At 40.0% G+C, this 17171-nt stretch overlaps 1 protein-coding gene and 1 pseudogene across 2 annotated transcripts; one reads left to right on the forward strand and one right to left on the reverse strand.

Moving 5' to 3' along the window:
* Positions 1–304: 304 nt before the first annotated feature.
* Positions 305–17161, reverse strand: DDX47 (DEAD (Asp-Glu-Ala-Asp) box polypeptide 47). Of its 2 annotated transcripts, XM_006866046.1 has the most exons (12): positions 16965–17161; positions 16274–16367; positions 9799–9987; positions 9559–9630; positions 9225–9343; positions 6631–6702; positions 6382–6498; positions 5699–5845; positions 4980–5117; positions 3814–3884; positions 3123–3252; positions 305–436 (listed from the first exon to the last, which is right to left on the reverse strand). In XM_006866046.1, exons 1-12 carry the CDS (start codon positions 17049–17051, stop codon positions 305–307), a joined length of 1368 nt encoding a protein of 455 aa, XP_006866108.1. In that variant the 5' UTR covers positions 17052–17161. The 2 variants fall into 2 exon arrangements, with proteins under 2 accessions (XP_006866108.1, XP_006866109.1); XM_006866047.1 differs by lacking the exon at positions 5699–5845 and having other exon boundaries at positions 16965–17051.
* LOC102840098 lies at positions 7294–7785 on the forward strand (annotated as a pseudogene).
* Positions 17162–17171: the final 10 nt, after the last annotated feature.

Raw genomic sequence — 17171 nt, forward strand, 5'->3', positions numbered from 1 at the left:
TTTGCATTATCAACCTAGTCCTTGTCTTGAGGCTGAAAATGGCAGATGTGTGAAGGGACAGAAGAGCACAATCCTACTCAGGTCACGAGCAAGGAGCCAAAGTTGAAGAACAGTAACAGTCTGGGTGTCAGCCACTGTATCATTCTGCATTAATGATAGTCCAAAAGATAGGAAAAGGAATGAATACTGAATTAGCTGAGCACATTCTATTCTCATAGAATTTTGTGTGACACTGTTTGTTGGAGAAGGTGTCATTCTTTTCTTCCATCCCCTTTTACAGAACAGAAAGTCTTCATAAAGGTGACTAGCGGCCTTTTCGCTTTTTCATTTTTCCTCCAGCCACCTTGTTCCTCACACCAATAGCACCCTCCGTATCATCATTGTCTCCAGCATCCTCTCGCGAGCGTTTCTTCTTCTCTCCATGTTCCCGTAACTCCTACAAGAAATCAGAAAGGATGAGACTGGAAATAAATTACTGTAACTTAGAGTAACACATTCTAGTCTCTCCTCAAGATCATAAAAGCTAACTTCCTAATACCTGTGCCATTAGCAAAGTAGTAGGACTCAACTTCCAATACACGAAGATACTAACATTGCTATTGTTAAGCACTGTCGGGTCCGTTCCAACTCAAAGAGACTCTGCATAGGGTTTCCAAGGAGCAAATGGTGGGTCTGAACCACCAACATTGAGGTTCAAACCAACCTTGCAGTCCAGTGCTTATCCTATAGTGCCACACATTAACAGTTATCAAAGACATGAAAATTACAATCAGCAGTCATTTTTGCCTACGAGACTAGCAAAGACTGAACATAATGGTTAATACCTAGCATTACCAAGGTGTGGAGTAATTCACATATACTGTCACTGATAGTATAAATTACAACTTTTAGGAGTAGACATTAATTTGTCATTTTGTATAAATTCTAATTTTAACTGTGTAACAAGGAACACAGGTGGAGCAAATGGTTAAGCGCTCAGCTGCAAACTGAAAGGTTGCTGGTTCAAACCCAGACAATAGCTCCATGGGAGAAAGACCTGGCGATCTGATTTCAACAGCAAAGATTTGTTCTCAAGTGTCACTGAACTCATTTCAACTCACAACCAAGAAACCTCTGTAAGGTAGTTCTACTCTGTCACATGAGGTCTCTATGAGCTGAAATTCTCCTGACAGCACCCAACATCAACAAAACATATTCCTTGGCCCAACAATTCTACTTATAGGAATTGATTCTACAGTCAGATAAGCACACAAAGCTATATATGCTACGATGCTCAACACAGTACTAGCTCAAGATATGAAAATTGGAAAAACTAAATCTTTATCAGTGTAAATCATGCTACATATAATGAAATATTTTACAGACATTAAGCAATGATCACATGGATCTATTATTTGCTGAAATAGAAAAAATGTTAATTACATAATTAGATATAATCTAATTACGATTAAATGACTCCTGGTGTGGCACTGTAGGATCAACACTGGGCTTTGAACCACAGGTCAGCTGTTTAAACCCACCAGCTGCTCCTTGGAAATCCTATAAAGGGTCACTGAGTCGGAACTGAATGAATGACACTTAACACCAATTACAATTAAGGAAAGAAAACTAGCAAAATGCTATGAATGCTTCTTTCTGAGTAGTTTACATGTTATTTTCATTTATTTTAGTCCTGTATATATTTTGAGTTTTTCTCCAATACACGTGACATTTTTATTTAAAAAATACCAAAGAAGTACATTTTTATAAGTAAAAATTCCAAACAAAAACAAACCGCATCTTAGCTACTCATGGTATAAGCAAAATTCTCCATCTCTAAGACTAGAACTCTAAGTAACAAACAGCACACTTCCGGGGATTTTCCTTTAGAAACTGCTCACTACCACTATACTATATCACCACGAGTACTACTAACTGTACAGTTTGTACTAGCTTATCTGGTTCTCATAATCTTGTAAGCTACTTGTGATGTAGTAAATTATTTAATGTGTCTCTTTTAGCCTGAGTCTTGTAACTCCCACCAAATGACTCTTTTCCTTATGAGTCTGGATAAGGGAAGGTAGAAGATACCAAAATGACATAATCCAGCTGTAGACTACAATAATCAGAGTGATTGTAGTTGTAGAGCCATCTTAGAAGCAGGAGTGGAATGCACCCTCTAGACTCTGAGATCCTGAGCATTATCAACCCAGGGACAGAAATCTCTGAAAACAGAGAAGTGGCAGAAGAGCAGTAGAACCAAGAGTCAGAGCACAGACAGAGTGGTGGGCTTCCCAGCCCACAAAGCAAGTGAAGCTGACTGACTTGGGGCAGGATGCTTGCTTGCTGAGTAGGATGCCTCTAACGCACTTAATGGAGTGAGCTAGAATTCTTCACCCATGGAGCCTGCCTGTGGGCATGGCTGAGGAGAGGCTGTCCTGACTAGAACAACTGTGCCCTGAACACTTCTGATCACAAATTATAACCTGCTAACTTCCTTAACTGGAGTCCTGGTGTGGCACTGTGGGTTAATGCGGTAGACTGCAAAGTCGCTTTGCACCACAAGATCAGCGGTTCAAGCTCACCAGCGGCTCCTCGGAAACCCTATACAGGGTCACTATGGGTTAGAACCAAATCACCAGCACTTAGCAAAAACAAACAACTTCCCTATAACTGGGAGTATGGTGTGGTGTGTGGCCATTGCAATGAAACAACGAATCCCGCAGGAGTAGAGTGCTGTGGGAGGAAATGGGTACCATTTCTTGCAGTAGTCAAGGCAAGTATGATTCCTTCCAGTTGACACGTGAGGAAATGAAACTGAGAAGTTTCATACATTAATAGTTAGTTCACAGGTAGGTTCCATCTACCTCACATCCAATGGTTTCTTTACTACATGTGATACATGAACAGTGGCTAAGAATGTGAATAGTTTGGTCATAAGTTCAAATCTTGACTCAACCATTTACTTGTATAGTCTAAAGCAAATTACCTACCACCTTTATGCCATAGCTTCCTCACCTTAAGTACAGAATTAAATAATAAAATAACGAGCTGCTGAATTTATTATAAGGATTAATAAACTTATGTGGCACAGTTAACACCACCTGCACAGAAGTTGGTAAGAAAGCAAGTAACCTGCATACCATTCGGGCAAATCTTTGAGCTTCAGTCACACGTTCTGTCAGCATCATAACCTCTTCATCCTGCGTTGGAAAGACTGGAAGTTTCTTCCCAATTAAGTGCTCTATGCGCTGGAAGAGTTCTACATCATACCTGAGGAAGGAAAATTGGCATGGCTTTGGTTAACTGACCACGCTAATGCCTATCAGTCTCCAAACTATGTATTATATGATATGCTGGATATAAGGCACAGTTTCAAATAACATAGAACCTGCTTTTCCTTTTCTAAATACTGTTAAATGCAAATTATGTACATGGCCGAATAAAAGATCACTAGGCATATTCTTAACTCACAGAAAAACCATGGGTATGTAAAAATTGTTTTTCTTTTTTAAATCTGAAATCACTTTTCTAAAACTTCCTGAGTTGAGAGAACTGCTCTTTACTCTCTCAGCTGAAAGTAATAATAGCTACCACTTGTTGTGTTTCTATGTGGCCCACACTGTTCTAGTGCTTTTACATATATTATCTCCCATCTTCAACAAAATGCTGCTAGGTAGATATTATTATTTCTATTTTACTAATTATAAAAATGGGGATTAGAGAGGTTACATGAAAAGTACAGTAAGTGCCAAGACAAGCTCCAAGTCAATATGGCTCCAAAGTTTTGCTCTCTTCTCTACATCACTTCACCCCTAAAGGTGATCTACTTACTGTGTGACAAAGGTAATAGACTTTCCAGAGCGGCCAGCTCGAGCTGTTCTACCTACTCGATGGATGTAATCCTAAAACAAAAACAGTACATAAATTCAACTTGTAGGGAACAGACATTAAAAAAAAACCGATCTGCATAGTCTTACTGCAAGCCTCTAAAGTAAAAGGGGCTCGGGCTAGAAGAGGGAGAAACAAACAGGGCAATTTGTTAAGATTAATCTATCTATCTCCTCTTTTTCATTCTTCAGACAGCACAAGATTGACTTGACCCAATTTCTCCCTTTCTTTTATACAAAGATAAATCTATAAAGCAGAGCCAAATGTTAGAAGCAACACGAATAAAGAAAAAGAGCCCTGCATCTAGAAAGAGACCCATGCTGGAGCTCTGGGTTTACTAGCTAGCATCTACAAGATTACGTACAAATTACACAGCGTCTCTGAACCTTGGTATAAAACAAGGGTAGAAACACATGCCCTAACTCTCACAGCTATTATGAAACCAAACGAGACAGCACTTTGTCTACAGAAGTTAAATAAAAGCCAGGAGAGCCATCAACTGTTCTCAACCAGTTGTTGCCATCTAGTGGATGGAACACATGGATGCCACTAACCATCCCAGAAACACAGGACAGCCCCCACAACAAAGACATACTGGTCCAAATGTCAATAGTGCTAGAGCTGAGAAACCCTCAGCTACATACACCACGAGCAGTCATTTCTGAAGACGACACAGCTCAGCATATGCTGCATCTGCTCCTTCTGATTATGAACAGCTAATAATTCCTGGTAATCTTCATTCACATTTATTAACGATAAATTAACATAGGCAAATGCAAGATGAAAAGGATGGATACATTGAAAGCGGTTTCATAGCTTGATATTATACTAATCAAGGACAGAAAAAGCCTAAATTGTACCTAAAGAAACACAGAAAACATTATACTATGTGTGGGACTAGGAAGTCAAAACATTACACTGTGTGTGCCTGGTAGCATACAAGAATTACAAGCTGGGCTGCAAACCACAAGGTCAACAGTTTGAACCTACCAGTCACTCCTCGGGAGAAAGATGAGGCTTGGAAATCCTATACAGGGTGTCTCTATGAGTTGGAACCAACTCGGTACACACCACCACCACAAGGTAGTCAAGTCAACAGCAGGACTCACCTTGGAATGGGTAGGAATGTCAAAGTTGACTACTACATCCACATGAGGAATATCTAGACCTCGGCTTGCAACATCAGTGGCTAGAAGAATGGAACGAGCTTTAGCCTTGAATTTGTTAAGTGATCCTAAGCGCTTGGTCTGAGATGATGAAAAAGAAAAAACGATTACAACAATAATGGATATTTTCCCCCACTAAGACCGAGGCTTCATAAGTCAAGCAGAAATGTGAAAACAATAAAAACTAGTGCACACAGACTAGAAGACAATTATGTGCAATGCGGACTATTTAGCATCCTAGAAAAATAAATGGGAAGTAACTTATTAAATTCTTTAAAGCCTGAGAATCATCATCACCCTAAGACTGAATAAATCAACTCAATAACCCCCAAACAAAATAGCTCCCTATGCTGCTGTTGTTGAGTGCCTGTGAGTTGATTCCAACTCACAGCAACCCTATATAGGGTTCCTGGGAAGTGGCTGCTGATGGGTTTGAACTACAGGTCTTACGGTTCGCAAAACAGTGCTTATATTCTAATTTTTTTACTATCCTGAAAGGAGAAAGTAAGCATCCATTTACCCAGAGCAACACTTCAAAGCACCTAAAATTAGAATATGGCACAGGTATTAATGCCATGTGTCTTGACTATGTAAATCACTGCTATAAGGTTTCCCTTTACCATGCCACCAGTTCATAGCTACCAAGGCCAAAGTATCCTTACCTGGCTCATTTGCCCATGGAGGGGAATGGCAGTGAATCCAAGATTTCGGAGTAGCAAAGCTGTTCTCTGAGTATTGTTACAGGTGCTGCAGAATATCATAAAGGAGTTTCCAGCCAATTCATTTAGAATGTAAACCAGGTATGTATCCTACGTTACAAATCCAAAACAACATATGTAATTGAATCTGAAAAAACAGGGTTTCAGATCTAGGCACATGAAGTAAAAGACTAAGCCGGTATTTGATTCTCAATTATCCTGACCCTCTGCTGCTAGCTCAACATTTCTCAGCCCAAATTATTTTCTCTGTGAGCCATGCATTCCATATACAGCCTGATGTCAAGCACAGAATGTGTACTCAGCTACCAGGAAGCACCTTTAAATCAACACAACTAAGGTCCCTCTTCCTACAAGAAAACTGTAGGCCACATAATAATCAAAACAAAAGAAATACTACTTAAAGGATGTGGTTAAGAAAAATAGTCTAGCATTACATCATGACTTTATTATTGTGGTTTAATATAGTGTGAATTCCCAGAATGCTTGGCTTATCAGTAATAAACTTAAGCACAGTATACACTCCAAGGCAAACAGACGGGACTCCAGTCTGTACCACAGCTCTTAGCTAACAAGATACATTCTCAGATGCTTTGAGAAGGTAGGAATGGTCAAAGTAAATACTTTACCTTGAATTTAGAGGGAATAAAAAGATAGTATTGCTGTAATTTCTCAACTGTCTGGTATTTTGAGGAAACCGCACATTTTACAGGATTCTTCAGAGCTGCTCGCTGAAGTTTTTGCACCTGATGAAAGAAAACCTAGAATAGTACACAGATTCCTAAATGCTCTTTCTATTTTTAATCACTTGTTGTTATTTATTGGTGTTACGTATCAATTCTCATAAAGGAGAAAACATGAATTCCAGTCAATTTCACCTTCTTAGTCATGGTAGCAGAGAAGAGAAATGTTTTCCGGTCTCGTGGAATCACTTTGAGGATCTTATCAACCTAAGTTGCAAAGAGGAGAAAAGAAACGTTTAGAATAGAAACCTGCAATTCTTCTAGACACTGAAAGAGACAGAATAATAAACTGTATCACTATTGGGACATACCCACTGGCACTGAGTCTATCCTAAATCACAGTGACCCTACGGGTATAAATCTTTCCAGGAACAGACAGACTCATCTTTCTCCATGGAGCAGCTGGTGGGTTTGGAATAAGCAATCAAATGCTTATCCTACAGTACCACCAACGCTCCTTTATGGGAACATGGGCCTCCAAAAATTCAATCCAGCTGAACTAAAATTTATTGGAAAAAAGGCAATAAAAATGGTAAATACCAATAAACAATATCAGACAAAACAGAAAAGATTGAAATTGCCAAGGATTTCATTAACTGGACCCACAATCAATGTTCATGGAAAAAGCAATCAAGAAATCAAACAACATATTACATTGGGCCAATCAGCTACAAAAGACTTCTTTAAAATATTAAAGAGCGAGTAGTGGCCTTGTTCTCTGCCTTGCTCCTTTTTCTGTGCTGATGCTTCCCAACTCTCGCCAGCCCTGGGTCCACTGCCCCCTTGGGCTGGAACAGAATGCCTCCAATTAAGTTGCAGAGTTCTGATGGAGAGATATTTCAAGTTGATATGGAAATTGCCAAACAATCTGTGACTATCAAGACCATGTTGGAAGATTTGGGAATGGATGATGAAGGAGATGATGACCCAGTTCCTCTACCAAATATTAACGCAGCAATATTAAAAAAGGTCATTCAGTGGGGCACCCATCACAAGGATGACCCTCCTCCTCCTGAGGATGATGAGAACAAAGAAAAGAGAACAGACGACATCCCTGTTTGGGACCAAGAATTTCTGAAAGTTGACCAGGGAACACTTTTTAAACTTATTCTGGCTGCAAACTACTTAGATATCAAAGGTTTGCTTGATGTTACTTGCAAGACTGTTGCCAATATGATCAAGGGGAAAACTCCTGAAGAGATTCGTAAAACCTTCAGTATCAAAAACGACTTTACTGAAGAGGAGGAAGCCCAGGCACACAAAGAGAACCAGTGGTGTGAAGAGAAGTAAAATGTTGTGCCTGACACTGTAACACTGTAAGGATTATTCCAAATACTAGTTGCACTGCTCTGTTTATAACTGTTAATATTAGACAAAGAGGAGACAAATGTAGCAGCAAATCAATTGTATTGGCAGAATATTGTCTTCATTGCACGTGTAGTACAGATTATAGAACCTAGAGCTGAGTTTTTCCTAGTGTGATCAAAAGTTGTTTTTTCTTTGCTCTGAATAAAACTGAACTGTCGGTTCTCTATAAAAATATATATATACATATATATTTAAGAGCAAAGATGTCACTTTGGGGACTAAGGTGAACCTAAGCCAAGCCAAAGTATTTTCAACTGCTTCATATACATGTGAGAGTTAAGACAATGAACAAGACCAGAGAAGAGCTGACACCTTTGATTTATGGTCCTTACAAAGAATATTGAATATACCAGGGAACCGACTCCACGGCACGTAATAACAATAACCAGAAGAACAAGGAGCTCTGGTAGCGTATTGCTTACGAGTCGGGCTGCTAACTTCAAGGCCAGCAGTTCAAAACTACCAGCAGTTGCATGGGAGAAAGATGAGGCTTTCTGCTCCTGTAAAGATTCACAGCCTCCGAAACCCTATGCAGGGTCTTGATGATTCCAAACCGACTCCATGGCACATAACCAACCCACGAACCAGAAGAACAAACAAATCTCTCTTGGCAGTAGTACAGCTGGAATGCTCCTTAGAAGCCAGAATAGCGAGACTTTGTCTCACACACTTTATACATGTTCTCAGAAGGAACCAGTCCCTGGAGAATGACATCATGCCTGGTAGAGGGTCACCAAAAAAAGAGGAAGACCCCCCCCAACAAGCTGGACTGACACAAGTGGCTGCAACAACAGACTTAATCATAGCAATGATGGTGAGGATGGCACACGGCAGGGCAGTGTTGCATTCTGTTGCACATAGGACTAGTGTTTATGAGTAGGAACCTATTCAACAGCACCTAACAACATCATACCAGATGCTCTGTTACAAAAAAAAAAGTTCCATCCAGAAAAAAGAACTATTTGAATAGGTAGATTAAAGTTCATCTAAGAAAAAAGGCAAGAATAAGTATTACTGAACAAATTAATATTTAGGCTATGATGACTGGGTCACCAAAGAAAATAAGAACATTTCAAGATGCAAATTGAAAAGAAAATCTGTTCATGATATCTCTCAATCTCTGAAGTGTAGAAGTTTTGTCAGGCTATATTCTATAGAAGCACAATGTGAAGGGCATTAAGAGTAAGAGAAAACAAACAAACAAAAAAAAAAACCAAAATGAGTAAGAGGAAACAGCAGGGATGTTTAAATCAACTGATACTAATACAGTAGTTCTATGAATATTATATTACTATAATAGAGATTTATTCAACAATTAATCAAATGTTGAAACAGGAAGAGGAAAGAAATTAAGAGCTCACCTCTGTCTCAAAATCCATATTCAATATTCGGTCTGCTTCATCCATAACCAAGTATTTGAGAGCTCGTAAGTTAAAACCTTTCGTATTTTCCAAATGGTCAATCAGTCGGCCAGGAGTTGCTACCAAGAAAGATTTAGAAGAAAAAACAATGCTTAAGAACAAAGGCAAAAAGAAAAAAGTACTTACTCCATAAAAAAAAAAAAAAAATTTTTTAAGCAGTTACCAAAATCCGTTCCTTTAAATCATTACACACAAATTAAGTTATATACAATGTTGATAGAGTTCCTCTGATTCATCGTGGCCAACATGTCAATTACCTTTGTCACTTACTCACCTATCACTATATGTGGTTTTTTCGCCAGGGCCAAAGATTGGGACATTGAATCAATTCCACCTACAATCACAGCTAACAGAAATAAAAATAACATAAAATAGAGATGCTATACATAGACTTAACATTTGTTCTTCCCTCAGAATTAAAACTAACCCCAAAGCTAAAACATCAAACCAGCTCTTTAGGAACTTCTAATAATACATTCTACCCACGCTCTAGGGCTGATTTCCTCACACTTACCACTTTGTACTCCAATAGAAGACCCCAGAGCTTCAAACTGCTCTGAGATCTGAAAGGCCAACTCCCGAGTAGGGGTGAGAACTAGGGCAAACAAGCGTTGAGGTGTCTCAAGTAGGGCATTCAGAATGGGCAAAGCAAAGGCCCCCGTTTTTCCAGAACCTGTTTCTGCCAGCCCAATGATATCACGACCTATAGAAGAAAAAGAAAACACCTAATACCAAAGAAATTCTACTTATTTCCACATTCTCTACAATGATACAATGCTGGCACAAGTAGACACTGAAAATATTTGATGAATTGGGGATTAGAAAGTACAGGTGCTTAAGCTACTTGAGTCATAGCAGTGAACAATGTCTACTGCTAATAGATCAGCTATGCCCAGCTTTTAATTTGTATTCTTTTGTGTTTTGTTTTTATAAAACGATTCTCCACAGAACAGCTGTTTGTGAAACTGTTAAAATTTTCTAAATCACCTCCTTTTTTCTCAAAACCCCTAGGCAGTTTCAATGTTAGTATCTGTGTGGAATCCACTAGAATGCATAGTCTCTATGACAGCCCAATCATTTTGTCATATAAGGGGGCTTCCAACATGAAAAAAAAATGGAATTAAAAGTAAAAAACTCTTCCACAAACTTTTTGAAGTCCTCTCGTACCCGTCTAACACACTGCCAGAACCTAACACCTAACTAACACCAGTGTTTGGTAAATGATGACCATTCAATGAACTGAAATTCCTAGAGAACACTAAGAGAGCTCTTAGATGGAAACAAACTTACTAATGAAACAGATGGGAAGGAAATCATCCTCCATATTAAAATTATATGCTCATTAGTATAAGAAAGCCAAAAATCATTGTTAAACTATTTGAATCATCTGCTTAGGTCCAGAATCTAGATACAAATGAAGCATTTGTAAACTACTCATCAGAATGAGACAAGCCCAAGAATAAGAAGAGTGAGTGATCATTTCAATCCAATTACTCAATTCTTACTAATTGTTCATTAATCCCTACTTTTCTGTGCATGAAATATTAACTTTAGACTGAGTATTTTAGAACAATTTTAGAATTATTTCCACCACCTAATGTTGATTCTGGGAGCACAGTGGCTCTGTAGGATAAGCACTGGGCTGTGAACCACAAGGTCAGCGGTTTGAGCCCTTTGGCGAAAGCTACGGCTTTCCACTCCCATAAAGATTTTTTTAAAGCCTTGGAAACCCTATAAGGGTTGCTATGAGTGTGAAGCAACTCAGTGACACTTAACAACAGCAACAATGTTGATTCCTTCTTGCCACCACTTCTGTAGGCTCAGTGGGGAAAAGTAAAAAAAAGTTCCAATTCTATTTTATTTTACTACTTGAAAGTCACCCTGGTTCTGCTGATGCGTCTTTCCCACCAATGACCTTTATACAGCCAGCTCTGGTAGCGTAGCGGTTATGAATCGGGCTGAGAACTATAAAGATTTACAGCCTCGGAAACCCTGTTCAGGGTCACTATGGGTCGGAACCGACTCGACAGCACTTAACAACATCCTCCTACCTTCTATACACAAGTTGAAAATGTTCACTAGTCCCTCCTTGAAACACTCTCCCTTCTCTAATTTGTGTGCAAACTACACTCTCATGATATTCACCCCTCTTGGAAGAAGTGCAGCCAAAATGCTCCTTAGAAGTGAGGATGATGAGACTTTGTCTCACACACTTTAGACATGTTATCATGAGAGACCAGTTCCTGGAAAAGGAGAGCATGCTTGGTTAAGAGGGTCAACAAAAAAAACTAAGACCCCCCAAGGAGATGGATAGACACAGTGGCTGCAATAGGATTCCAACATGACAAACTATCTGAGACTGGCACAAGACTGGTCAGTATTTTGTTCTGTTGTGCATAGGGTTACTATCAGTTAAAATCAACTCAGCAACACCAAACAACACTGGCCCTCCAGTTTCTTCTGTCATCCCCCATCATTCATTTGCACATTTCAGCTATAACTTCCCTTTGGATACGGCTATCTAAACTGTCCAGGTCTGACCTCTCAATCAAGCTTGATTACAATCACACATCAACTCAATCCCAATACCTGAAATCAATCACTTCCAATTAAACACATCTTCCCCGGAATTATTTTTCCTGTATTCCATTTTTATATCAAAGGTACACCAATGGTAAATATGTTGTTGTTGTTATTAAGTGCCGTCGAGTCGGTTCTGATCCATAGCGACCCTGAACAAGGTTTCCGAGGCTGTAAATCTTTACGGGAGCAGAAAGCCTCATCTTTATACAGGTTGGAAATTTTGCAATAATTTTAGATTTCCCCCTTACTTAACTAGTTGCAAAATCCTATTGATTCTTTTTCTCTCATTTTCTCTTTTTAATTCTATCACTACCTATGGAGTCCATGTAGAATAAGCACTGGATCCAAAGGTTGGTTTGAACCATAAGGTTGATAGTGTAAACCCACCAGTCGCTTCTCCAAACTCAGAAGCCCTACACAAGGTCACTATGAATCAGAACCAATTCGATGGCACTTAACAACAGAAACATATCATTACCTCGGGAGCACGGGTGGCTCTGTAAGATAAACAGTTCAAACCAACCAGCTACTCTGTGGAATAAAGATAAGGCTTTCTGCTCCCATAACAATTCAGTCTCAGGAATCATATATGGGGTTTCTATAACTCGGAACCAACTCAACGACACCTAACAACAACATCAGCACTATGTTAGGAATCCTGGTGGCACAGTAGGCTAAGCCACTGGGCTGCTAACAGAAATGTTGGTGGTTCAAATCTACCAGCCAATCCATGGGAGAAAAGATGAGGCTGTCTGCTTCCTTAAAGATTTACATCCTCGGAAACCCTTGGGATCAGTTCTATTCTGTCCTCTGGGGTCACCATAAGCTGGAATCAACTCAACAGCAGTGGGTGCTACCTTATCACAGCATGACAAATTGACACGTAGTGGTGCTGATGCTGGAAACTACACCCCCAGTATTTCAAATACACAAGGTCACCCATGGTAGGCAGGTTTCAAATACACAAGGTCACCCATGGTAGGCAGGTTTCAATGGACAGAATAGGAAAAAAGACCCAATGATCTACTCCCAAATATTTGTCAGTGAAAACCCTAAAATCACAACAAAACATTATCTGACATAGTGCTGGAAGAGGAGTCCTTTCGTTGGAAGACACTCAAAACAGAGGGGCCACAATGGACTTGGGCATACCAACAATCATGAAAACGGTCAATATCCAAGTCAATATTTCATTCAGTTATACGGCTCAACAGCAACTAAAAACCACCACCACTGCCCTACTCAGTGACGGACAAAATCACTGCAGTAATCTCTTAATTGGTCTTCCTGCCTCCAGTCGCTCATCTTTAAACCACCTCACATAGCTATGAAACTAACCTTCCAAGCTTCAACTCTCAAGACTTGGTTCTGCTAAAAGATCCAAAGGAGCTCTACTACCTATGGAACAAACACCAAAATTCCTTTCCCAAGGTCTTCATACTTTGACACCAATCATCGTATTAAACTTTTCCACCACTCTAGGTTAAGTATTTGCAGCTCTCCATACATGCCCAGGTTTTCCAGCCTCCTTGGCTTTTTTCATGTGGTTTCCTATGCCTCCACCCCTCCCACCATATCTGAAAGTGCAAATTCTATGAAGTCTTCAAGATTTAGCTCAAATGTCTTCCCAACCGCCCTAGCCAAAAATTAAAAGAAATGAATCTTCTCTAATCCACTTCAACCTTTTCTACTCCCTCAGCACTCTGAGTATAACTTCCTTATGTCCCTGTTTATTTTGTAATAAATTTGTAGTTATCAACTTACTAGACTGTAAGCTCTGGGAGAGGGCAGAATCTTACCCCGCAGTGCTTTACACTGACATCAAACACTCAGTTACCATATAGAGAAGAGACAAACATAAACACAAATAACCCAAATCCCTTTCCACATGACATTCTTCAAAGCATTAAAGCCAATTGTCATACCCTACCCTGGTGTGGCGTGGGCTGCCAAAAGAATCAACAGATCTGTGTTGAAAGAAGTGCAGCCAGAGTGCTCCCTGGAGACCAGGATGACCAAGCTTCATCTCTCATACTCAGACATACTGTCAGGAGGGAGCAGTCGCTGGAGAAGGTATCATGTTTGATAAGGTGGCGAGTCAGAGAAAAAGAGGAAGACCCCCAACAAGATGGACTGGCAAAGTGGCAGCATCAATGGACTCAAGCAAGTCAACAATTGTGAGGTTGGCCCAGGGCTGGGCAGTGTTTCGTTCTGTTGTGCATAGGGTTGCTATGAGTTGGTACCAACTCAATGGCACCTAACAACAACAAACCTGGTGTGGCACTGTAGGATAAACATTGGACTGCTAACCACAAGACCAGAAGAGCTGTGGGATGACATCAAGAATACCATAAAGGAAGAAAGCAAAAGTTCATTAAACAAACAAGAAAGAAAGAAGAGACTACAACAGATGCCAAAAGAGACCCAGTCAGTAATTTGCTCTCCAGTGTAAAACACGATAAAATCAATGTTAGAAATTAGAAAGTAAAAGAGTTGAAGACAAAGTCAAGTATCATAACGAATCATGCAAAGACCTGGAGCTAGAAAACCAAAAGGGAAGAATATGCTCAACATTTCTCAAGCCGAAAGAACTGAAGAAAAAAAAAAAAATTCAAGCTTTGACTTGCAATACTGAAGATAGTCTATGGGGAGTGTGGATAAGCTTCATAGGATAAGCACTGTATTGAGAAACACAAGGTCAGTGGTTCAAGCAGCTCTGTGGGAAAAAGATGAGGCTTTCTACTCCCACAAAGATTTGAAATCTCATGAGTTGAAACAGACTCAACAACACTGAACAACAAGAGTAACTACAAAGTCAGTAGTCCAATGCACTCAGTTCTTTTAACCATTTGTGATTAGTCCACACTCATTGTTTCTCAGTTGGTCCCTGAAAAGCATGGATCCCAGACCTAAGAATGGTATTCTAGGTATGTCCCAATCAATGAAAAGAGCACTATTCTGGCTCTAGAGCTAGTCTAGTTCTTAGCCTGGGACTCATGGGAGAGGAAATCTAAGAAGAGGAATGGATTTTGGTGGGGCAGGGGGTCTTGAATTCTCTGAAACTATATAAAATATTTGTGATTTTTTTTTTCCCTAGGGAGATCATTTATTTTATGGTCAAAGGAATAATGGACCCAAAAATATCAGTCTCCTCTTATAGCAACGCACTGAAGATTAACTACCACCCACCCTCATCCTATAAAGTTGATGTTTTGAGAAATCTAAGAGTAGGACTTTACCTCTACTATTAAAGTCCCTCCTGCTATTTTCAGTCCCACTAAGTCTTGATATAGTCCTGTAGGATAAGCACTAGACTGCTAACCACAAGGTCAGCAGTTCAAACCTACCAGCTCCTCGGAAACCCTATACAGGGTCATTATGAGCAGAGAAACTGACTTGAGGTCACTTAACAACAATAGTTATCAGCCTGGTGTGGCACTGCAGGACAAGCACTGGACTACTAACCACAAGGTCAGAGGTTCAAAGTCACCAGCCACTCCTCGAAAACCATACAGAGAGTCACCACATCAACACCAACTCGACAGCACTCAACAGCAACAGCTATCCATCAGCATTTCAACTATTCTTCCACACATGACAAACATGCTTCACAGCAAAACCTCTTAACTCCTATTACACCAATACTTTGCTGTTGTTGTTAAAGGCTGTCGAATCTATATATAAGGATGCTTCAAAAAGTTTATAGAAATTTATCTTTTCATCCCATATTCCCACAGACTTTCTAAAGTTGCCTAATATATGTTCTGTGCACCTTTATAAAAGTCTGCACTTAGTGATTCATAATTTCTAACAAGTCTTTTGTTTGGTATTATTGTTGTTGTTAAGTGCCGTCGAGTCAGTTCAGATCTATAGCAACCCTGTAGTGTATCCGAGGAACAGCTAGTGAGCTTGAACTGACAACCTTGCTGTTCACACTGACTGTGCAGTCCAGCGCATTAACACACAGAGCCACACCAGAACTCCAGTTTCTTGTTTACGGTACTTTAATCCAGTGCTTCCTTAAAGTCAATAATAAATCTCTCAATTAGAAAGAAAGTAGGCTCAATGAAACGAGATAAAAACTGATTTAATCTCTTTCAGATGCCAATTAGCCACAATGTTTTTATCTTTAGTGAATGTACTCTTTGTTGTTGTTGTTGTTGTATGTGTCAGTTCTTAGTGAATACACTCTTAGTTCACTTTAATTATGTAAGCAATAGCTCTCAAAAACGCTAAGTATTTAATGAGGTCTTGTTGTTGTTGTTAAGTGTCGTCCAAGTCTGTTCCCACTCAGGGAGACCCTGTATAGGGTTTCCCAGAGGAAGCTGGTGAGTTTGAACTGCCATAGTCCAGCACATTAACCTGCAGCTCCACACCAGGACTCCACATATTTAGTTTCAACCCACCTTGTATGGCCAAAGGAATAGCCTCAATCTGGATCTTCGTGGGCTTTGCCCATCCCAACTGGTCACAGGCTTCACACAGCACATCTGTCACACCCTTAGGATGCAAAAAAAACACAACTTAGCAAAGAACAGCATACACGCCCCATCTCCTTCCTACTAAATTTTAAAGACTGTGCCACTTGTATATCCCTTCCCATTTGATTCAGTTATTTATTGTGCACCTTCTTGAACTTACTCTAGGGAGGGTGGTTCGAGACCCCTAATATTTTCTACTTACCAAGGGAAATGCCAAGAGTTTTACCTGCCTTATCTCAATTTATCCTCGCAACAATTCTGTGAGAGAAGTACTCATTATTATCCCCAATTTTCAAATTGAGGCACATCTAGGTACCGTAACTTCCCTGTAGTATGTGATTATCAGGATTCATAGTTTACCTGATTCCAAAGCCCAAGTTCTCAAAATAATAGTATGATATCTTAGAGAAATGCAAACGTCGCCACACCTAAGTGACAAATGGGGACTCCCTGGATCTCAGGACTGAGGCAAAGGGTGCCCGTCCGAAATCGAGTTTCTGAAATTCTAAAGCCAGCTTAGGCCCTGGCTTCTTTCGTGCGTCGCCGAACAGTATCTAATGCAGCCAGACTATGTCTACGTCTGGTGAAGAAAAAAGATATTGTCATCCATTCTCACCAGGTCTTTAAATGTTTTAGATTCCTCCTCTTCTACCACCGACTGGGGAGCTTCAGCCGGAGAATCGTGCTCCGTGGACGCCGCCATTTCGTTCACCGGCCCCGGAAATGGGTCGGCTGCGCGCGGGATTCCGGGAAATGTAGTTTTAGTTCTCACCAGGAGTTGTTTCCTAGACGCCCCCTGCAGGTTTGTTGGGGTTTGCACTAG

This window comes from Chrysochloris asiatica, unplaced genomic scaffold, assembly GCF_000296735.1.
Source record: "Chrysochloris asiatica unplaced genomic scaffold, ChrAsi1.0 scaffold00086, whole genome shotgun sequence".
NCBI classification, from domain to species: Eukaryota; Metazoa; Chordata; class Mammalia; order Afrosoricida; family Chrysochloridae; genus Chrysochloris; species Chrysochloris asiatica.